Source organism: Aulonocara stuartgranti (genome assembly GCF_965226115.1).
Source record: "Aulonocara stuartgranti genome assembly, chromosome: 23".
Classification (NCBI taxonomy): domain Eukaryota; kingdom Metazoa; phylum Chordata; class Actinopteri; order Cichliformes; family Cichlidae; genus Aulonocara; species Aulonocara stuartgranti.
The window spans coordinates 12749240-12771693 of NC_138958.1; the positions used below are offsets into that span (position 1 = coordinate 12749240).

Genomic DNA, 22454 nt, shown 5'->3' on the forward strand with positions numbered 1-22454 from the left:
AGCAGCACAGAGTGAGTATATTCAAGAAGAGGGAGGTCTATAGTTTGCTTTCAAAGCTAAGAAACTTGCAGTGAAATAAATGGACCAAGACCCATAAGGAAAATAGGTGAATTAGATTTTGCTTGAACTGAACATTTTACATGAAACCCTATTGCTTTCTCCAGATGTGACGGCTGCCAGATGTTTCCTATTAATGGCCCCAGATTTAAATGTAAAAATTGTGACGACTTTGACTTCTGTGAAAACTGCTTCAAGACACGCAAACACAACACCAGACATTCCTTTGGCAGGATCAATGAGCCTGGTTAGTCCTACATTCGCCAACATAAAATTCTGTGGTGGTTCTACGTACGTGTGCATAAACCTGTCCTCCACCTTCTCCACAAACAGGCCAGTCTCCGGCTTTCTGTGGGCGTTCAGGAAAACAGCTAAAGAAGCACCACAGCAGCCAGCGTGGGATGCTGATTGACGATTGGTCTCGAGCCGTCAAGAGCCTCAACGTGTCGTCGTCGGTTAACCAGGCTTCGCGCCTCATCGACTGCAGTGATCAGTGTTGGCAGTCCTCTGGCTCACAGGGGAAGGTAAGAGCGAATTGCATAGTCTAATAGGCCGGATGACAGCCTGATTAGTTTGCTTTATTAACGTTTAATATTTTCTTTTTCTTTGCAGCACTGGATTCGTCTTGAGCTTTTCCCAGACGTTCTTGTTCACAGGCTGAAGATGATCGTAGACCCGGCGGACAGCAGCTACATGCCCTCGTTAGTGGTGGTGTCAGGTGAGTTCAGATGTTTTTTGTTTTATGTAAAATTGTACTGATTTTAGTATTTTTCCCTTTTGTTTGAGCAGATGACAGTTTAATTTTAAACTTTGAGACCAATTGTTTGTTTTTTAGCATTTTGATCATTCTGACATTTTTATCACGCAGGTGGAAACTCTTTGAACAACTTAATTGAACTCAAGACAATTAACATCAATCCCACTGACACCACTGTCCTCCTCCTTTGTGACTGCACTGAGGTTTGTCTGCTTCAATAACTGACAGCTTCTAATTGTTTTTGTTTTCCCCCTAAGCTCAAGTGTCGTAATAACTTTATATAAACACCCCCAACAGTATCACAGGTACATTGAGATTGCAATCAAGCAATGCCGCAGCTCTGGTATCGACTGCAAGATTCACGGACTCGGCATTGTGGGACGCATTAGAGCTGAGGATGAAGACCTGGCTACAGTCCCTTTCCTGGCCTCTGACAATGAAGAAGAGGATGATGAAAAAACTGCAGCTGGGAGGTGAGATGAGGCAGAATTATTTCCAGGTTCCAATCATACATATGTGCGATTCGCTTTCCAGGGGATAGCCTGTGAGTTTGTGGTTCTACCATGTGGCCTGTCACCGAACCCAATGATGTTTGTGAGATGCACTGAGGCAGCAGTGGGTACTACTCAGCAAAAGGACATTTGAGTAGCAGCACACATCAAAAACTGGCTGCTGCCAGCTCCTACCTGTCAACAGGAAGAGAATTTAGACTTCCAGATAAATGTGGAACAGAGCGTATTGAGACCCACTGAACATATTAACTTCACAGCGCTTAGACTTGATGCCCTCCAGTGAAGACTTTCTCCAGACAGACTGGTGACGATGCAGTCAACCATAGCTCTTTGTTGCAGGGCAGCTCTGTTACCCTCAGACAGTGCCAGAGGCTGCTGAGCCTGATGGATTCCTCTTTAGCAGAGATACCGCTGGGTACATGAGAGGTTTTCAGCTCTGAGTGGCCTCACTGGGATTAGACCGTCATCGTGACTCCCTCCATGGACTGCTCAGGTCAGACTCTGGGCATGGTTTTAGCCAGGAAGGTGGTCTCCATAGATGCCTCCCTTGTGGACCAGGGTGAACTTATGAGGGGAGAACAGTGAATGATCGTTAGGCCCCCCACAGACAGTTCATGCACATAAACTGTCTGGAACTGCTGGCAGTTTATCAGTCGCTAAAACATTTGCTCTCTTGGCTGAAAGGGCATCATGTTTTAGTGAGGTCAGATGCTTCCACTGTTATGGCTTATATCAATAGAAATGGGGATCTGAGGTCACGTAGATTACACACACTGGCCCACTGACTGTTAGTCAGCAGTCATCTATAGTCATTGACAGCGACTTGTGTTTGGAGAATTTTGAACTTGTCCATGGATTTTGGAAAAAAAAGGAAAAAAACCACTGCCCTCGAGACTGTAGCAGTAAAGCAGATCTGGCTGCAGTTCACTCAGTTGCCTGTGGACGTTTTTGAGTAAGTGGAGCGTGTTCAGTGCCCACACTGGGGGCTTACGAATGGCCAAGGACCCTCCTTTTTACATTTCCCCCAGTGGCCCTCATTCCCCCAGCTTTGGCCAGATAGGGACAGGCGCCCACACTAGGCCAGGTAAACACTGGCTGGCAGAAATTTTTCAGCTGCTGCTCTTCAGCTCACCATGGCCTTTGCTACTGTGCAGAGACTTTTAGGCACAGGGGGAAATATTCCACGTCCACCCAGAGAGGCTAGCTCTTCGGCCCTGGCCTGAGTAGATCAACCTGAGCATGCTTGGGGCTCCTTTATAGTGTTATTGACACTGTTCAGTGTGTTAGAGCGCCATTCACAAGCTACATGAGCACAAATGGCATAAGTGCTACTTAGAATCACAGGGCATCCCATTACTGTGCTCTGTGGCAGTGATTCTGTTATTTCCTCAGGCTCTGGTTAAAAAGAGTAAGACCTTTGTTACTATCAAATTCTATTTAGCAGCTATTTCAGTCTGCCAGCACTCCCTGATAGTGGTTTTAAACTTGTGACAAACGTAACTGTGCAACAATATTTTATTAAAATTTTTTATTATTATTTTAAAACAAGGAAAAATGTGAATCCATATTCAGCCTCTCTCGCTTTACTTTTCAGTCTTGCTCGGAAGAAGCCGTCAGGACTGGAGTCCGCAGCCACCATCAGGACCAAAGTTTTTGTGTGGGGTCTGAATGACAAGGACCAACTGGGAGGACTCAAAGGCTCCAAGGTGCCGTTTCTCCTAATGAATCAGTAATTGAAAGTTTAGGGCTTGTGTGCCTTTGTCCCAAATTAAAAACTATGTAGTATGAACACTAACCAGTGATTTACACGCTTCAAATTTTAACTTTTTTCCCCCTCCACGTTAACATCTGATGTTTGTTTTTTCCAGATATATATTGTGTGTGTGTGTGTGTGTGTGTGTGTGCGCGCGCGTGTGTGTGTGTGTGTGTGTGTGTGCGCGTGTGTGTGCGTGTGTGTGTACACAGCATGGACAGGAAAACATCCTTTGGGTGTGAGTGAGCTGCACTCTCTAATCTCTTTCGGTTTGTTCACAGATCAAAGTGCCATCCTTCTCCGAAACCCTGTCTGCACTCAATGTGGTGCAAGTGGCTGGTGGCTCCAAAAGCCTCTTTGCAGGTGAGGAATGAATAGAAATGCTTTTGAAGATCTGTCCATTCACACGTGTTGTGCTACAGTAGTGTGTAACTGATATGTCGTCGTTGCAGTGACTGTCGAGGGGAAGATTTACGCATGTGGTGAGGCAACTAATGGCAGATTGGGTTTGGGCCTCTCCAGTGGGACCATCCCAATCCCCCGTCAGATCACCGCCCTCAGTAACTACGTGATAAAGAAGGTCGCTGTGCATTCAGGAGGACGCCACGCTATGGCCCTGACTGTGGACGGGAAGGTGTTTTCCTGGGGCGAAGGAGACGACGGCAAGCTTGGGCACTTTAGTAGAATGTAAGTCATTGAATGTGGCCACTGTGCACACCCCAGATACTTAACGCACCTTTTATTAAACTCACTGTGTATTTTTAGCAAACTATGACTTGTATAATATCCACATGAAGTGATGAATTAATAAAAAAAATAACAAAAATGTGTGTAGTTTCTCAGACAGTCAACAGTCAGTCAACAGCTCATACACTGTGGAGCTACACGCCGATTGGCTCAGTTTAATTATAATAAAACACTCCTAAAAGGGTAATAGCTTTTATCTTTTCAGCTTTGAAGGTCCTGTAGATCTTCTTCAGTGTAAGGTTGAAGTATAAATTGAGCTCATGATTTCACAAGCTGTGTTCCAACTTCAGGAGTTTGATTTGACAGTTTACTGCCTTCATATAGTCTTGTAGCTGTACTCGTCCTTAATCGTCATTGTGATTTATTCTTAAATAAACCTTTTCATGATTTATCAGCTTTAAATCTTAATTATAGTTGTTGCATGCACTGATTATGAAAAAAAAGACAGTCAGCACAATATGATGATTACACTTACAATGCACCTTTTTGTCATGAAACATCATCATCTTCTCTTGTTTAGAACGGAGTCAGTCAGTTTGGGCATTTCTTTATAACGTTAGCTAAAGCTGTTGGGTGCAGATATATGCTGTAGTGAAGGCAGGCCAACAGGGGCTAAAGCTGTGTTAAGTCTATGTCGCAACTTATGACCTAACCGTAAACTCCTTTTAACTCCTCTACCACGTAATGTTCCAAGCAGTTTAGTTGATGCAGGCTGTGTCAGCGAGATGTGTAGTTAATTTTTTATATCGTCATATGTGCTTCATGGACAGCAGTTTCTAATGAAATAGAAATAAGTAAGGACTATTAAGAAGAGTCTGATTTTTATTTGTTTGCTTTATTTTTTCCTTTAGGAACTGTGACAAGCCCCGGCTTATTGAGGCGCTGAAGACGAAGCGCATCCGTGACATCGCCTGTGGCAGCTCTCACAGCGCTGCCATCACATCCAGCGGGGAGCTGTACAGCTGGGGGTTGGGTGAATATGGCCGACTCGGACACGGGGACAACACCACTCAGCTGAGGCCCAAACTGGTAAGCTCAGCCTTTGTTTACTTTACACACATGGCTGCCCATTGTGTCATCAGCTGATCAAAGAAAGATGAAATTTGCATCCAGTATAGTCTATGATGAATTCACACACTTTACACAGTAGAATTCACAGCTTTGAAGCAGCAGACAGATTGCTTGCTACATACAGACTTAACTGCATGACGTGTGATTTGATTGTCTTACTCTTCTGTCTGTCGTTCAGGTGAAAGTACTTCTGGGACACCGTGTTATCCAAGTGGCTTGTGGGAGCAGGGATGCTCAAACTCTAGCCCTCACTGATGAAGGTATTTCTCTTATTGCCCTTAAAAGTAGCCCTACAGATTAACAGCTGTTGGATTTGGCAACATAGTCACGTTGTACTGTTGACATTGTGATTGTCGCCGACTAATGCAATTGGATTGAAACTAAAATATCGTTGTTGTTTTTATTTATACAGCACATTTAATGTGCTGTATAAAGCAACATCAACCAAAGTGCTGTAAAGGATTACAAAATAACTAGTAACTATATTATCTTCAATCACCTCTGTCATTTAAAAACTGTCCAACAGGCAGAAATCCCAGCAGCTCTTTCTGGCTTTGTAATGGATCAGTGAAGTCTGTTCTCTTCTATCAGCAAAGTACGACCAACTAACAGTGAAGAGCAGCATTTAGACTTTGATCAAGCCTCCTCTTAAAAAAAAAATACACTCATGCAAGTGTTTTTAACTTTTAACCTTTTTTTTAAAACGGTCTTGTCCGACAGCTTTAGCAAGCGAACCATCCCCAGAGTGCTCTGTTGTGCCAAACCCATTTGCTTTGCCAAGAGAAGCTTTACAAACTTTATAGGCTCGTCTTGTTAAGTCTTTTTCTTGTCTTTATTTGGTTATTTTATCACTAGTGCTAAAGCTGACAGGAGAGGCAAAATTTGAACTTTTAAATGGTTCCAGTAAAAAAAAAAAAATTTTTTTTTGACACAATTGGGTTCCAGTTTCTAGTCCGTAATGTTTTGGGGTTTTTTTTCTTCAGGATTTGTGTTCTCCTGGGGGGATGGGGACTTTGGGAAGCTGGGTCGTGGAGGAAGCGAAGGCTGCAACGTACCACAGAACATCGAAAGGCTCAACGGGCAGGGCGTCTGCCAGATTGAGTGTGGAGCACAGTTCTCCCTGGCTCTCACTAAATCTGGAGTGGTGTGGACCTGGTGAGATGAATGTGTTCCACGTTTAGGTTATCATTCATTATCTGTCCTCAGGCTTTCTTTGACCGTTAACTGTTTCCAAACAGGGGCAAAGGCGATTATTTCCGGTTGGGCCACGGCACCGACGTCCATGTGCGGAAGCCCCAGATGGTGGAGGGACTGAGGGGCAAAAAGATTGTCCACGTTGCTGTCGGAGCGCTGCACTGTCTGGCTGTCACAGACACAGGACAGGTTTGTACTGACCTCAACAAATGGTGTTAGAAACCAGAGCACACCCTTCAAAGTCTGATCATTTAGTGCCGTGGCTCTGCTCCAGATGTGAGTTTGTGTTCCTGCAGCAAGACCTGATTTATTGAGCAGTTAGCTCTGACCTTTTGCTTTCACACTGATTTTTTTTTTCTCTCTTCACCTTGTTTAATAGTTTTCCTCAGTACAAATTTGATTATACTAACATATCACCTCCAATGATAAGAGGCAGCTGGTCAATGTTTTTTAAGAGACTGTTGAAAGTAAAAGCTTGGCGCTGAGCCTTCACTTTACAGGAAACAAAGCGATTCAGAAATGTGTCAAATGTACAGAAATCTAAGGTGGTGTGAAATGTTTGATGGTATCTCGTAACCTTTTGTTTGTGACATATACGAATAACAGGTGTAATAAAAACTCCATCTAATTAAAGGCTTTATGCTTCTCTGTCAGGTGTATGCGTGGGGTGATAATGACCACGGGCAGCAGGGAAATGGTACTACCACAGTTAACAGGAAGCCCACCCTGGTTCAGGGTCTGGAGGGACAGAAAATCACTCGGGTGGCATGTGGCTCATCCCACAGTGTGGCCTGGACCACAGTGGATGTGACCACCCCCTCTGTTCATGAGCCAGTTCTTTTCCAGACAGCCAGGGACTCCCTCGGAGCGTCATACCTGGGTAAGCCTTGCTGTTTACATGCAGCTTCTCCACAAGGTGGAGCTGTGCAGTCATTCAGTGCAGCCAAGCAATTTTTCAGCAATGATGCTTTAAAGAGTCTTTTTTTAATCAGCATTTAAGGTAAATATATGCTATTAAAAAACATCTGATGGATGCTCTTGAGTTCACTTATTTTCTAAATATGCGCCCAGCTCTGCACATCCTATATTGCCAGTTGTGGTAATAGTAGGGCAACTGCAGGGGTTGGATATTGAGACGATGGGGCATACATCGACCATTTCTTGAACAAAAAGTGCTAAAACCACCTCCATAAGACGACACTGTGTCAGACGTCAACCTTTCGGCTTAATTTTTCACCTTCAGTTTTGAAGTATTAAAAAGCCTGCAGTTCCTCTGTGTACAGTAGGCTCTTAATGTCAGTCAGTCCCCCATAGACAGGGGAAGATGCTAAAAGGTCCATCTAATTTTATGCTTTTTAACAATTATATAGCATCGTGACTTTTTTATTTAACTCACCTGTTTAAATTGGCTTAAGGCCTAAAGTTTGCTTTATCACACTTTGACTGACGGGCGAATGGTTACATTTGTGGTTTTAGCTGCTAGCTTTTTGCTAGGCTGCCCCTCGGCTAATGGAGTCCCTGAACTGCATCTCTGGACCTTTTTTGTGCTGTAGGAGATTTAGGACTGTCTAACACTTGAAATAATGGGGGTTACCCATCTGAGAGCTGACTCAAATTTGAAACTAAAAAGCAAACTCATTTCCTATTATGGTCTCTCTCAGTGGGCCCAGGTGTAGCTCATTTAGCTAGTTACCATCAGATCAAGAGCTGCACGACAAAGAACGACACAACAGAGATAAAACAAGCACAACCTTCAGGACGTCCGGGCAGTATGGGTCATCACAGCAATAAATTAACAATATATTTCTCTTCTGTACGGCCTTTGCTTTTCAATCTGGAAGCTCTCAACATCCATCTTTCACAGAGTCTGTCTGTCTCCCTCATTGTGTGCAGGACCCAAACACGACCATATCAACATCTGCATCAGGCTTCAGCAGCAGTTACTTTTCTTAGCTGCAGGTGGTAGAAAACACAGGCCTGGAAGTAAAGCTGGAGCTATTTTACGCTGCCTCCCATCAATGACAGCGCGTCTCATTGTTTTGGTGTTGTACTCTGTAGGTGTCCAGTCAGACAGTGACTCATCATCAGTGAGTAACAAGCTGAGTGGGCAGAGCAGCGTGAAGTCTAATCGACCCTCACTGGCCAAAATTCTCCTCAGTCTGGATGGAAACCTGGCCAAACAGCAGGCTCTGTCTCATGTGCTGTCAGCCCTTCAAATCATGTATGCAAGGTAGGCTGTGTGCACGGTTTGAAAAATCTATTTCTAATGTGCAGGAAGACTTGCATGGAAAATGTACTTTCCTTAAATGATAGAAATGTGAGAAGTAAAAGAAAACAGGTAAAGAAATTCAACTAACAATACATGATATGAAACTTATATCCTGCAGCTATTCAGGGCTTGAATGCTGTAACTTCTATCTTGTTCGTTTAATTATGTATGACCAAACTGGCTGACTCCGTTCTAAACAGGAGAAGATGATGATGTTTCTGAATAAATTAAGTATCTGACTGGCAGGAGTTGTCATCATTAATTGGCGTTAAACGTTGACAGACTGTGTTGTGTGTTCCCTCAGAGATGCAGTGGTGGGCGCACTCATGCCGGCCAGCATGATCCTGCCAACAGAGTGTCCTTCCTCTTCACCTATTCCCCCATCAGACTCTTCATCCTCATCCAGCGTGAGCGATGAAGAAGATCCTCCCGTTCCACCAGAAGCTGAAGAGCGAGTCAGCCCAAATCCCTGGCAAGACAAGAAGGGAGAGGTCAGGAACACAATACACCTTGCCTCTTAAAAACCTCACGGTTTAGTAAATGTCAGTGAGGCTGTTCTCGTGCTGTTTGGGTTTTTGAAGCGCTGCCTCAGCTGGACTTTCTGCTGATTTCCTGTTAAATTGTAAAAACACTCAGTGTGCATTTTTTGTCCATGACAACCAGGTGTGGGGATGCAGTCATCAGCAAACTGCATTTGGATCCAATCTTGGAGCTCTCACAGGACCTTGATGAGAGTTATGACTTTAAGTTTCTGCAAACATTTCCATTCTTGGTGTTCTTTCTAAAGATAACTGTTATGGTTATCTCTGAGCATGATCCAGCTTCATTTAAACAACCTGAAACCATTACTTATCCATGTTTTTAAACTTCCTTGTTGTGCAAAGAGCCCTCCTCTCCTCTCAGAGAGTGGTGTGTCTGAAATATGTAGTAGTCACCCGCAACAAACAGGCCTATAACAAACAGGCCTGTGACTTTTTGGGGTGGATAGTTTTCTTTTGATCCTCACAGCACTGAGACTTTGGTGAAGCTGACTTTTTTCACAGCCTAACCACACAGCAAGAGGGTCCTGAGTTTGAACCCCAGATGGGCCCTTCTCTATGGAGAACAGATTTGTGTGGTTTTTACCCCTGAGCTGTTAAAAGCTGATGGGATACTGCCGTCACCTCACAGGGGCAGCGTGGACATCCAACTTTGTGAACACAGTAACTCAAGAACGAGGCAGTATAGGACTTGGAAAAGTTGGAATGTCTGTGACCTTAAACAGTATATTAGATGTATATTTACTCTCAGATATGAAGATTCTTAGTGGGAGCTTGTTAACCGTGTGCAGTAAATATTGTTGTTTGTTGGCGTTTGGTGAACTTGGGTGAATTTGGTGTGTATGAACAGGTTCCCTCATCTGAAGACGCTATCACCCCGTCATCAGCAGTAACTCCATCAGCCTGTGGAGCCTCCTCACGTCCTTTCATCCCTGTCACTGATGACCCCGGAGCAGCCAGCATCATAGCTGAGACCATGGCGAAGACCAAAGAAGTAAGTCAGTCTGGTGGCAAGCAGAGACTTTGCCCTGAGCCAAGTGTTGTTAGCTTAAAGGTTTTTCTGTTGTTTGCTTCTCCTCAGGACTCTGAGAGTCAGAGCAAAGTGGTTGGTCCGGAGCCTCAGTACCTGGATGAGTTCACCAGTCTGCTTGTGCCGGATGACACACGAGTAATGGTGGACGTGTTGAAGCTTGCAGTATCCTGTCGTTCTGGGGAGAAAGGCAAGGAGGTCCTGTCTGCAGTGCTGTCTGGCATGGGCACAGCGTATCCACAGGTACTGTCATATATTCCCTGGAAGCTGTGCGTGCATCGCTCTGCAAATTGTTAACATTCTGTATGTGGGTCCTTGCAGGTTGCTGACATGCTGCTGGAGTTATGCGTCACTGAATTGGAGGATGTTGCTACAGATTCTCAGAGCGGCCGTCTGTCCTCCCAGCCAGTCGTCGTAGAAAGCAGCCATCCCTACACAGACGACACATCGACCAGCGGCACCGTAAAGATCCCAGGTTAGGAAAAAAAAAAAGACCTTTGAAAGGCAGAGATCATTATCAGGGTCTTATTGAATCTCAGTAAAATCACTCTCTCGGACATAAACAGCAACTTCTGTTTTGCTCTTCAGGTGCCGAGGGTCTGAGGATAGAGTTTGACCGACAGTGTTCGACCGAGAGACGCCACGACCCGCTAACAATCATGGATGGAGCCAACAGGATTGTCTCTGTCAGATCAGGTGATGAGGGGAAGAGATTAAACTTTACTCTCGCAAAATACAAGAAATGAAAAATTAATGTAGCTTTGCGTTTCAGGTCGGGAGTGGTCTGACTGGTCAAGTGAATTAAGGATCCCCGGAGATGAACTCAAATGGAAGTTTACCAGTGATGGGTCGGTTAATGGGTGGGGCTGGCGCTTCACAGTCTACCCCATCATGCCTGCAGCGGGTAAGACATGATGGATAACAAACTTTTCTGATAATAGTTCTTTATTATTAGGGTTGTAAACGTTTACTATTGCACTGATGCTGAACAAACACTGTCATGGTGTGTGCCCAAGCAGCAGCCTCCACCTTGTACAGCTCTTATAATAGCTTTATAGGCTAAACATGTTTTTTGTAGGATGGAAACCCATGTTGTTTTTTATTTGGTGTCAGTAGGGACTCACTCATTGCTGGTGCCAGTTTCAAGTGGACGTTTGAACAACTTTAGCTTTTGGCACTTCAGCGTTGATTTTATTTTTCAGCAACAAGTGGATGGTAGCTACTAATTGTGTGTCAGGCCTAGAGCTGGGCGATATGAGATTTTTTCATATCACGATATGTTTTTTTCATTTCAGGCGATAACGATATCTATCACGATATAAGCCAAATAACTATATTTGTAAGATTTAAATGTGCCGTTGCTCACAAGTAAAATGTGAAATAATCAGCAGCTTGTTTTTATTTAAATATTTATTTCCCATAATAAGTTCAACAGGGTAGATGTACTTAAGGAACATGAGACTTTTTCAGATAAATAAAGGCAAATATTGCAAACTACACAAAAGGCAGCCGCTAAAGCGTTTAAGTTTCAAAATAGAACAAACGAAACAGACTAAATTGTCAATTCCACTTAGAAACAAAATATTAATTCTAAAAATAAATCTTAGTTTGTGTTACAGAAGAACAGACAAAACTGACTAACTTTTGTCAATATCAAATAAACTGAGAACTAAAAGGAAATTCTCAATCTCTCCTTGTTGTATAGCTTAGCTTTTCAAACAGTTTTAACAGTTACTTTAGCCTGACAAAAGCCGAATGACGAATTAGCGCTTCCAGTCAGAGACTGAGGCTACGTCCACACGTACACGGGTATTTTTGAAAACGGAGATTTTCCGTTTTCGTTTTAAAAAATAATCCCGTCCACACATAAAGGCAGAAATGAAGGAAAACGCTGCTATGAACATGCCAAAGCAGCAGGTGGCGCTAGATTCCTAACCGGGAAAAAGTAAACAAAGCTGGGGCATAGAAGCAGAACCGAGTCGTATGTGTGGAGGGACAGTAACTGTGTGTATATGTAAGCATTTAAACACTGCAGAGAGTAGAATTAACAGTATTGTAGAAATTCATTTCACCGAAACAATAACGTGGCGCACAGTGTGACGCATGCACCAGTTCATTGTATTTCCAGACTTGCTTTCGGCACAATTTACAGTGCACGCTACTCTGTTTTTTGTCAGACTTGAAATAGCCGAAATACCTTCACACTACGGAACTTCTTTGGCTCTTCCGTTCGACAATCTCTCCGGCGTTGGAACCATTATCTGTTTTCTCTTCGGTCACGCTCGGTTGATTTTTCTAGTCGGCACACTCATTTCCTCCATTACCCGCTGGCTGCTTCCCAAACAAACACACGTGCGGCTTGGCACTTGTGCTGTACGTAACAAGTCACGCGACGTGACGCTGCGGCTGTGATTGGTTCGGCTCTGCGCTACTTAATTTGGATTGGCTGATCTTTTTTTTTTTTTTTTTTTTTTTTAAAGAGGACAAGAGCGACGAGGTCTATCGCGATAGCTTAATTTCTCTTTCGAGTAAAAGTTATATCGCGATACATATCGTTATCGTTCTATCGCCCAGCTCTAGTCAGGCCTCAGCTCTGCCAATCAGAGTCTCTGATCTGAACGCAGTCTGTTAACCAGGCTTTCTGGTGTCAGCTGATGTGGACCTCCATCCTCATCCAAATATGGCCCAAAAACAACAGCACTGTGGTACCCAAAAGCTAATGTTGAGACTTTAAAATGTAGAGTCCAGAAACCAGTTGGTGATAATATGATGGTATTTTTTAAAGTGTATGTCTGTGACAGTCAGACTTCATTCTTCTTCTTCAGGTCCCAAAGACTTGCTGTCTGATCGCTGTATCTTGTCCTGCCCCTCCATGGATCTGGTCATATGTCTCCTGGACTTTAGGCTCAACTTTGCATCCAATAGGAGCATCGTGCCCCGTCTAGCCGCTTCTCTTGCTGCTTGTGCTCAGCTCAGTGCTCTAGGTACAGAATTGTGCTCTTGCTTCACCAGGTTATTTCTTAATAAAGTACGAAATAAATTTTCACAGAACTAAATTTGTTTTGTGTAGCTGCTGGTCACAGGATGTGGGCTCTGCAGAGGCTACGGAAGCTTCTGACCACAGAGTTCGGTCAGTCAATCAACATAAACAGGCTGCTGGGCGACAGTGAAGGAGAGGCTCGCTCTATGGTGAGTACACTGTCATAATTAAGATATCTGCCCGATGGCTTAATTGGAATATTTGTTATCCATTTATTATGGTAAATTATTGGCCTGTAAAAGAGAGCTAAAAAATATTTGACTCTCGTGAAGATGTTGTAGCTAAAAAAAAAAGAAAAGAAAAAGTCCAGAAAAAACATTTCTTCCTGAAGAAAAGACTAGTGTTAGTTATACATGTGGTTGCTCAGCACATGCGACTGACCGATGGCCTTTCTTTTTTCAGAGCTTCACAGGTAGTGCTCTGGCTGCTTTGGTCAAGGGGCTGCCTGAGGCTCTGCAGAGGCAGTATGAGTACGAAGACCCGATTGTCCGCGGAGGGAAACAGCTGCTTCACAGTCCATTTTTCAAGGTATACACGCAGTTGTTCTCTTAAATACACGGTAACACCATAGTTTTCCTTTGCAGAGCATAACTTTAACACTTTGCCCAGGTACTGGTTGCTCTTGCCTGTGACCTCGAGCTCGATACCTTACCTTGCTGTGCGGAGACACATAAGTGGGCCTGGTTCCGCCGATATTGCACTGCCTCCAGAGTGGCTGTGGCTCTAGATAAGAGAACATCTTTACCCAGACCTTTCCTGGATGAGGTACGTCTGCACAGCTGTGTTGTCTGTGCAAGCTTTCATTTTGCCCTGAAAATCTCTCTAATCCATTTTCCTTCACCTTTTAAAGGTTACAAAGAAAATTCGCGAGCTCATGGCAGATCACGAGAGCATGAACACCCTGCATGAGAGTCACGACTTATTCAAGCGCGAGCACGACGAGCAGCTTGTGCAGTGGATGAACCGGCGCCCAGATGACTGGACGCTTTCTGCCGGGGGGAGTGGCACCATTTACGGCTGGGGGCACAACCACAGAGGGCAGCTAGGGGGCATTGAGGGGGCAAAAGTCAAAGTACCTACATCTACAGAAGCCCTCGCCACATTGCGGCCAATCCAGCTTATTGGTGGGGAGCAGACTCTGTTTGCTGTCACTGCTGATGGAAAGGTGTGTTTGCTTTTACCTGTCATGAAAACCTCTGTGCCAGTAACCCTTCACAGAGCATACATCGACAATATCAGCTGAACCATTGCTGCACGACTACTGTAGGGTCATTCATAAAAATGCATCACTACCTCCCACTTTAGCACATTTTTTCCCCCAGCTTTAGTATATTCAATGAAGCCGTTCAAGGAAGTAAATTAATACTATGAATATTTTCCTCAGAGTACAAAAATATATATTTTTTCCCCCAGCATTTCTGAGCTCTCATAACTTAATCTGTGCAGAAAATTTTAAGATAAGAAGAACTTTATTTATCCCGAGGGAAATTCTTTTGTCATACACATGCTCAATGCAGCAAGAGGGACAGAGGAATAGGATATACAATAGAATACTAGTATACAGTAATATACAGTAGGATAGTGCAAAATATAATATCAAATAACTAACAAGTAACAATATAATGATATCCTGAAAAATAAATATCTCAGCTATCAGTGAAGGTGATTCTAAAAGTGGCATAGTATTGTGCAAATGAATAAAAGAGAGTAGCATTATGATGGGGAGATGAAACAAACGTTCGATGAAAAACTGTTGGGTGATATTGCACGGTCTGAATGGAAACAGAATAACTTTGTTAGCGAGGATGAGTTGTACAGTCCTATTGCCACCGGCACAAAGGATTTCCTGTGGCGGTCAGTTCTGCATTTTGGGGCGATTAGTCTTTTGCTGCATATGCTCCGATGGTCCATCATGGAGGCGTGCATGGGGTGGGAGGGGTTGTCCATGATACAAAGAAGCTTTTTTTAGCATTCTCTTCTCAGACACCACCTCCAGGTTCTCCAGTCTGACACCCAGGACAGAACCAGCCTTTTTAATCGTGTGATATTTCATACTCCAAGTATCGCAATTTAAAGTCATGTACTTGTCATGTAAAAATGCATGGCTTGATTAAATATACGACAGACTGTGTACGTAAAGTCAGCTCAACCTTTATTTTTGCTTTGGGTTCTAACACCAGTTTATTTTCTGTCGATGCTCAGCTCTATGCCACAGGATATGGTGCAGGGGGCAGGCTGGGTATCGGTGGCACTGAGTCTGTGTCGACCCCAACCTTGCTGGAGTCGATTCAGCACGTGTTCATCAGAAAGGTGGCTGTGAACTCTGGAGGAAAGCACTGCTTGGCACTGTCCTCTGAGGGAGAAGTCTACTCATGGGGTGAAGCTGAGGACGGGAAACTCGGCCATGGGAACAGAAGGTTAAGACTACATGCACTAAAAATAAGAAAACCTCTTTCATATTAAGTTTATAGTTCATACATATATATAAAACTAAACCTCACTCAAAAATTTGGACAGTAAAGTAAATTTTTGTGCTAACTGTGCGTCCTTTTGTCTTTAGCCCCTGTGACCGTCCCCGTGTGATCGAGTCTCTGAGGGGAGTGGAAGTGGTGGATATTGCAGCCGGAGGAGCTCACAGTGCCTGCATCACTGCCAGCGGAGAGCTCTTCACGTGGGGCAAGGGTCGCTATGGACGCCTGGGACACGGAGACAGCGAGGACCAGCTTAAACCGAAGCTGGTCTGTGGTCACTCGACTCAGTTTCTCACAAGACTCAAAAAAAAAATAAAAAATTAAATGTGCTTAACTTGTAAAGAGTAACTGTGTGTGCTTTATCCAGGTGGATGCACTGCAGGGTCACAGAGTCATTGATGTCGCCTGCGGCAGCGGGGATGCCCAGACACTATGTCTAACTGATGATGACATGGTCTGGTCCTGGGGAGATGGGGACTATGGCAAACTGGGCCGGGGAGGCAGTGATGGCTGCAAAATCCCCATGAAGGTAAGAAGGATTACAGAGCAGTGTGTACTGGAGGTGAACAGAGGCATCAGTTATACCTCAGTTTTCTAGTTATTTCATGTGGGAGACCAGAGTCTGAATCACCTAATCAGTTTTCTGTTCTTTGTAAAGTCAGTATACACAACTTTTAGTTAAAGGTATTTATTGTAAATTCTTGTGCCCCCAAAAAATAGATAAATAGGTTCATGTAAAATGGGGCCAGACTGCACTTTTTTAGGTACTACCAATTTTGTTAAGTAGCAGCTTTGCTAAATACATAGAAGGGTGTGTCATGCTGCCAAATATCTTCTCTTTGGTGTGGTAAGATTGGCTTTTGAAGATGACTTAAAGGCCACGGCAAGAGAATGGTGTCACCTGTCATGGTGTACAACAGTTATGCTGGCACCACCTGGATATGCAAAGATGAAGACTGTTAGAAAAGGTCCTGAGGGTGAAGACCATGAAAAGGCTGTAATGGAAGCACAACTTTCTGTTTCTGACTCTCCACCCTGGAAAGTTGAGATCATATCAAAGGGTCAGAGATATGAACTTGCTTTAATAATCTTTATTTTTGTTTTTCCACATAATTATTAAATTGCTGAACGTGACAGTTTAAAGATTGTGAATTTCAATAAAAATAATTTAAATTTCAAATAATATTAATTTCAAAATGGGCAGCACGGTGGCACGGTGGATAGCACTGTTGCTGCACAGCAAGAAGGTCCTGAGTTCAATTCCAACACCAGGCCGGGGTCTTTCTGTGTGGAGTTTGCATGTTCTCCCCGTGTTTGCGTGGGTTCCCTCCGGGTACTCCGGCTTCCTCCCACCGTCCAAAGACATGCAGCTTGTGGGGATAGGTTAATTGGAAAATCCAAATTGTCACTAGGTGTGAATGTGCGAATGAATGTGAGTGCGAATGGTTGTCTGTCCCTGTGTGTTGGCCCTGCGACAGACTGGCAACCTGTCCAGGGTGTACCCTGCCTCTCGCCCTATGACAGCTGGGATAGGCTCCAGCGCCCCCCGCGACCCTGAAAAGGATAAGCGGAAGCGAATGGATGGATGGATTAATTTCAAATAATAAAAACCCCAAAACCTTTGACCATACTTATCATGAGAAAATTGGTACACAAAAAATTTTTGAATCCAGAATTAGCTTTGCAGTTTTTCATTACCGAAATTGTTTTGAATTTACGGAAGGGTTTGTTGTTCTGTTTGGTAATATTTGTACACTGTAAACACAAAAGGACAGGGAACCAAAATGTAATGTGCTGCGTTATATTAATGTATAATGAGTATTTTGCTTGTTTAGACATATGTAGCGTTGTTCTTATTTTTAAAGCTCTGTGTGTACAGACACAGGTTGGTTCTGAGGCCTTGTCGCCTTTTTGTTTTTCAGTAAATGTAACAGGATTTCTCGGCTCCTCACCCTAACATGATCAGCTTCACTGTTTCACTCATAATGACAGAACAGGATAGAAACGGTGGCAGAGTGCAAATGAAATGATGACGTAGTTCTGCGTTTTATTCCTGTAATGTCGGCTCTACAGAGGAAGACCTTATCAAGGTGTTTTAAAAGCCACAAACGTGAGTTACGTTTCAATGCTGAAAAATTGAAAGTTAACCTGTCCCTCTGCTTTTCAGATTGACTCTCTCACCGGCCTTGGAGTGGTCAAAGTCGAGTGTGGTTCGCAGTTTTCTGTGGCTCTCACGAAGTCTGGAGCTGTGTATACGTGGTAAGTACAGAGACGAGCTGTCAAGTTCAGGTGTTGTATTTGGTTGTGATGAGGTGGCTCATCGTGGTGTGTTAATGTGTCCTTTTAAAGGGGAAAAGGTGACTACCATCGGCTGGGCCATGGCTCTGATGACCACGTTCGAAGGCCCAGGCAGGTCCAAGGGCTACAAGGGAAGAAAGTCATCGCCATCGCTACGGGGTCCCTTCACTGTGTGTGCTGCACAGAGGATGGTAGGAAGAATGTTTTCTGTGCGATCGTGCTTTTTTTTTGGTACAAATTCTCTTTATCATTAAACCTAGAAGATCGGTTATGTTGAGTTAGATTTAGCTTCACAAAAGGTTTTGTTGCTTGTTTGGCTCAGGAGAAGTGTACACATGGGGTGACAACGATGAAGGCCAACTTGGAGATGGGACTACGAACGCCATCCAGAGGCCGCGGCTGGTGGCTGCACTGCAGGGCAAGAAAATCAACAGGGTGGCCTGTGGATCTGCTCACACTCTGGCCTGGTCCACAAGCAAGCCCACTAATGCAGGAAAGCTGCCTGCCCAGGTACTACACTCACTTAAGGTAGAAACTGAGGTAAAAAAATTAGGTTTCAGCTTCCAGTAGATGGCATTAAAGTTGTGCAGATAAAAATATATTTAAAAAAAAAAAAATGAAAGCCAGATCCAACCAGATGAGCGTGTGCTGTGTTTCAGGTTCCCATGGAGTACAACCACCTGCAGGAGATCCCGATCATGGCCCTGAGGAACAGGCTGGTGCTGCTGCATCACATCTCAGAGCTTTTCTGCCCGTGCATACCAATGTTTGACCTGGAGGGCCGGCTCGGTCAGACGGGCCATGGCCCCTCGGTGGGATTCGACACACTCAGGGGCATTCTCATCTCCCAGGGCAAGGTGGGACAGCACGGTACTGAGAAACCAATTCCATGATGTGACAGGCACTAAAACATTTCTTTAAATTATTTGAACAGGAAGCGGCTTTCAGGAAGGTAGTTCAAGCCACGATGGTGAGGGACAGACAGCACGGACCTGTGGTGGAGCTGAACAGGATACAGGTACTTTTAGAAACACATGCATATAGCTCACATAATCACTCACTTTGGTCTACTTTCAAGTCTCCGGCCCCCCTTACTGTAGTTCCCTCTCCCTGTGAGGCTGCGTTCCAGACTGGCTCCTGACTGTTACATGTGATGTCTTTCATAAGGGGATTGTTTCATGGTGTGTGATCTGCTCTCCAGCTTGTCTGTAGGGAGTCTTTCCTCCTCCTCCACCCCTTTCCCCTTCATCTAACTTGAGTTGTATCTGTAGTGGGAGCTGTCATAACGAGCTGGTCATGCACATCAGGACTTCCTCTCTATCTAGCAGGAAGTTGTTAAGCCCACAACAGAACCAGATCAAACTAATCTCTATTTTTTTTCTTTCCTCCCCTTCTTCTTCACCCCACAGGTGAAGCGTTCCCGTAGCAAAGGAGGTCTGGCAGGTCCTGATGGAACAAAGTCTGTGTTTGGTCAGATGTGTGCCAAAATGAGCTCTTTTAGCCCCGACAGCCTGCTGCTTCCTCATCGCGTGTGGAAGGTCAAATTTGTAGGTACGTGTCCACGCTGTGATGCCCACGCCTCCCTTTAAACTCCGAACTGTCAGAAACTTTTTCTTACCCTTGTTTTAAATACGCTGCACCTATTTTCTCAGGGGAGTCTGTGGATGACTGCGGTGGAGGCTACAGCGAGTCCATCGCTGAAATGTGCGAGGAGCTGCAGAACGCACTGACTCCTCTGCTCATTGTCACCCCAAATGGCCGCGACGAGTCGGGCGCCAACAGGGACTGCTTCCTGCTAAACCCCGCAGCCAAGTCCGCTCTTCACATGAGCATGTTCCGCTTCCTAGGTATAATCCAGTTAATCTCCCAGTCAGGACTGGGGTGTTAATCCCAGATAAACCAACTCTGAAAATATGCTTTTAGTATAAAAAGTGTAAATATTTCATCTGCATTTTCACTGATAAAGCACCTGGCTTGTTTTATTTAGTACACATAATTTTTATTATTGGTTCACGCGTCCTCGCACAGCTCAGTGTTGATGTTTGATCTGTGGGTAATGTCCTCTGCCTTGCTGCGTCTGCAGGAGTGCTCCTAGGGATTGCAATCCGGACTGGAAGCCCTCTTAGCCTGAATTTGGCAGAGCCTGTTTGGAAACAGCTGGCAGGCATGAATCTGACCATCGCTGACCTCAGTGAGGTACGTGCACAGCCCCCTCACAGGCGTGTTTGTTTTCATTTTTGCTTTAACTTATTATAAAATAAATAAGTATACTTTGTAGTTTTTTTGGGTTTTTTTAAAGACACTATTAACCTCCTAAGACCCGAACTATTCCATTAGTATTTTGGTCTAGACAACCCAAAATGTGATGTCCGCATATGTGGACGCCAGGTCCTAAGAGGTTAAGAGTTGGATTGATTCCCTCTGCTGTCACTGTCTTTCCTTTTACATGGACCACAACCAAAAGAGGACCGTGCTTCTGTTTTGCTCTTTATCTGTCTGAAGCTGGAAGGATGGATGCTGCAATAAGTAGAACAGCTGGGCAAAGAGTTTTGCTGTCTGAGGAGGCAAAAAAGGCAAAGGGGATGTAGCAGGTTTCCACATAACCAGTGGTTAGTTTAAAAATAACAAAAATGCAGGAGAAGCTCATTGGCCGTTTTTAGTTCTGACTTCACCTGTGAAGCAAACTGGCTGCCCTCCCTTAACAAACATAGTTTCTCCCCTTTGGTTTTCTTTCTCTCCCTCTTTCTTTCATTCTTTCTCCCTGTCCTATCCCCCAGTCATGTCTGTCCCGTTTGTAGCAACTGAAAATAAAATAAATTCATAATTATAATAAAGGTCAATCAAATGGACCAATATGGCAAGGCCATGATGATCCACTTGGTAAAATAAATCCGCTTGGCTTCTTTCTTGGCCTTAAGACAACAATTCTGAAGGCTAAAGATCCAAACGGGACACAAAAAACCCCCAAAAAAAACAAACAAAAAAACATAGTTTCGTGAAGTAAAGATTAGTGAAGTAAAGGAAGTGCAGACATGGACAATAACCATTTCACTCATGCAGGCTATAAAATGTAATGCTTCTCAACAAAAAGGCTTAAAATGATGACGGTGTTGTAGTTACTAATTCTTTTCCAGATGTAATTATCAATAGAGCAAGTAAATTTGACCCAGCATTAGAGCAAGAAGTGGAAAGAGTCTGCATCGAAGGAAGCGACAAAGGGGAAAAGGAGAAAGTAAAGAGATCAAAAGCAAAACCACAGTGAATTTGAAGTGATCATGCACTCAGAGCAGAGAGCGTGGACACTCAGGAGCATTTAAAATGATACGTTTCCGTTTTTGTTTTTTTAATGTTGGTGAATGCTCAAAATGGAAAGCAGTCAGGTTTTCTGTAGTTGCAGCATGCCAGCTCCGATGCACTTAAGCATCAGCTGCGTGCTACAGGCATCTCTTTGCTTTTGTGTCTTTGTTCCTGATTTACAAATGATTGTAAAAGGAATAAACGACTCTTTTTTTTTTTTAATACTTTCTCTTTATTGATTTTCATCTTATTTTACATACAGAACTAAAGAGGGCAGGGGGAACCAACACAGTCACATATGTTCGCATATTCCAAAATACACAACGCCTTGTTTTACTTACACATATTACATATTACACAGGTGCATGTTCCATTCAAACAAATTCGCAGCTGTCCCTCTGCATCACAGAGGTATCAGTTTCTAGCCTCTTGACATAATGATCCCATCGTTCCCAAAGTCTCTCTCCTTTCTCCTTCTGTAGCCGCAGTGAGAGGGTAATCAGTTCCATATGATGAATTGCGTTAATAATGTCTATGACCAGCTTCCGCGTGGGGGGGCTTGTCTGTAACCAACACCTAGTAATTGCCTTTTTGCATGCAACCATAATTATTTTCAGTAAGTATAAGTCTCTGTTATTTATATCCTCAGGGATATTCCCAAGGTACATGGTACTAAAGGAGAAGTCCAGTATTACTTCCAGCACATCCATCACCATTTGTTTAATCTCCTCCCAAAAGGTCTTCAGTTTAGGGCATGACCAGAAGACATGGAAGCAACCTGCAGCGACCTCCCCGCACTCCCTCCAGCATGAAGCGCCTGAACCACTTATTTTGGATTTCTGCTTTGGTGTGATGAAGAATCTAATTAAATTCTTCCATCCAAAATCTCGCCATGTTAAAGAATTTGTGGTAGACAACACATTCTTCCACATCCGCAACCAATCTTCCTCTGAGATAGTTATACCTGCTTCTTTTTCCCATCGATGACTGACATATCTTGTTGAGGTCTTTTTCATGGCTGTAAAACTTCTGTATATCTTGCCTATAGTACCTCTTATAATGTTCTCACCATAAGCATCCATAAATATTTGGATCACCCCACTAGCATCTGCGTCAAGCATTCTAATTTCCTTCCGGAAGAAGCTCCGAACCTGCAGGTAACGATAAAAATCTTCCCTGCCGATCTCGTAAATCTGACACATGTCCTCAAATTTGATCAGCTCCCCATGCTTAACTATCTTACAGATCGCAGTGATTCCATGCCTGGACCACTCCCTGAATTTATGGTCTAACAATGCTGGAAGGAAGCGTGGGAGATACGCTGGCCATCCCAGCAACCCTATTTCCCTATTAAGACCAAAAATTTTAATCACATCTGCCCATTTTTTCAGGGAAAAACTTACACATAAATTTTGCATC

The 22454-nt window shown here is 43.9% G+C and overlaps 1 protein-coding gene across 3 annotated transcripts in view; it reads left to right on the forward strand.

The window, feature by feature from the left end:
* Positions 1-22454, forward strand: part of herc2 (HECT and RLD domain containing E3 ubiquitin protein ligase 2) — a 58550-nt gene that overhangs the window by 28692 nt on the left and 7404 nt on the right. For all 3 annotated transcript variants that reach the window (XM_082525583.1, XM_082525584.1, XM_082525585.1), the window contains exons 52-87: positions 165-304; positions 391-581; positions 670-775; positions 926-1017; positions 1112-1287; positions 2921-3032; positions 3361-3442; positions 3532-3766; positions 4678-4855; positions 5076-5157; positions 5881-6052; positions 6136-6280; positions 6746-6971; positions 8150-8321; positions 8665-8851; positions 9750-9893; positions 9981-10172; positions 10251-10404; positions 10518-10625; positions 10702-10833; positions 12755-12913; positions 13000-13118; positions 13372-13497; positions 13579-13734; positions 13820-14134; positions 15172-15386; positions 15530-15707; positions 15808-15969; positions 17608-17699; positions 17790-17929; positions 18061-18248; positions 18398-18595; positions 18673-18756; positions 19148-19289; positions 19391-19585; positions 19822-19934. In XM_082525583.1, the coding sequence (XP_082381709.1) occupies positions 165-304; positions 391-581; positions 670-775; positions 926-1017; positions 1112-1287; positions 2921-3032; positions 3361-3442; positions 3532-3766; positions 4678-4855; positions 5076-5157; positions 5881-6052; positions 6136-6280; positions 6746-6971; positions 8150-8321; positions 8665-8851; positions 9750-9893; positions 9981-10172; positions 10251-10404; positions 10518-10625; positions 10702-10833; positions 12755-12913; positions 13000-13118; positions 13372-13497; positions 13579-13734; positions 13820-14134; positions 15172-15386; positions 15530-15707; positions 15808-15969; positions 17608-17699; positions 17790-17929; positions 18061-18248; positions 18398-18595; positions 18673-18756; positions 19148-19289; positions 19391-19585; positions 19822-19934 (5608 nt within the window). The remainder of the gene's footprint in view (positions 1-164; positions 305-390; positions 582-669; positions 776-925; positions 1018-1111; positions 1288-2920; positions 3033-3360; positions 3443-3531; positions 3767-4677; positions 4856-5075; positions 5158-5880; positions 6053-6135; positions 6281-6745; positions 6972-8149; positions 8322-8664; positions 8852-9749; positions 9894-9980; positions 10173-10250; positions 10405-10517; positions 10626-10701; positions 10834-12754; positions 12914-12999; positions 13119-13371; positions 13498-13578; positions 13735-13819; positions 14135-15171; positions 15387-15529; positions 15708-15807; positions 15970-17607; positions 17700-17789; positions 17930-18060; positions 18249-18397; positions 18596-18672; positions 18757-19147; positions 19290-19390; positions 19586-19821; positions 19935-22454) is intronic.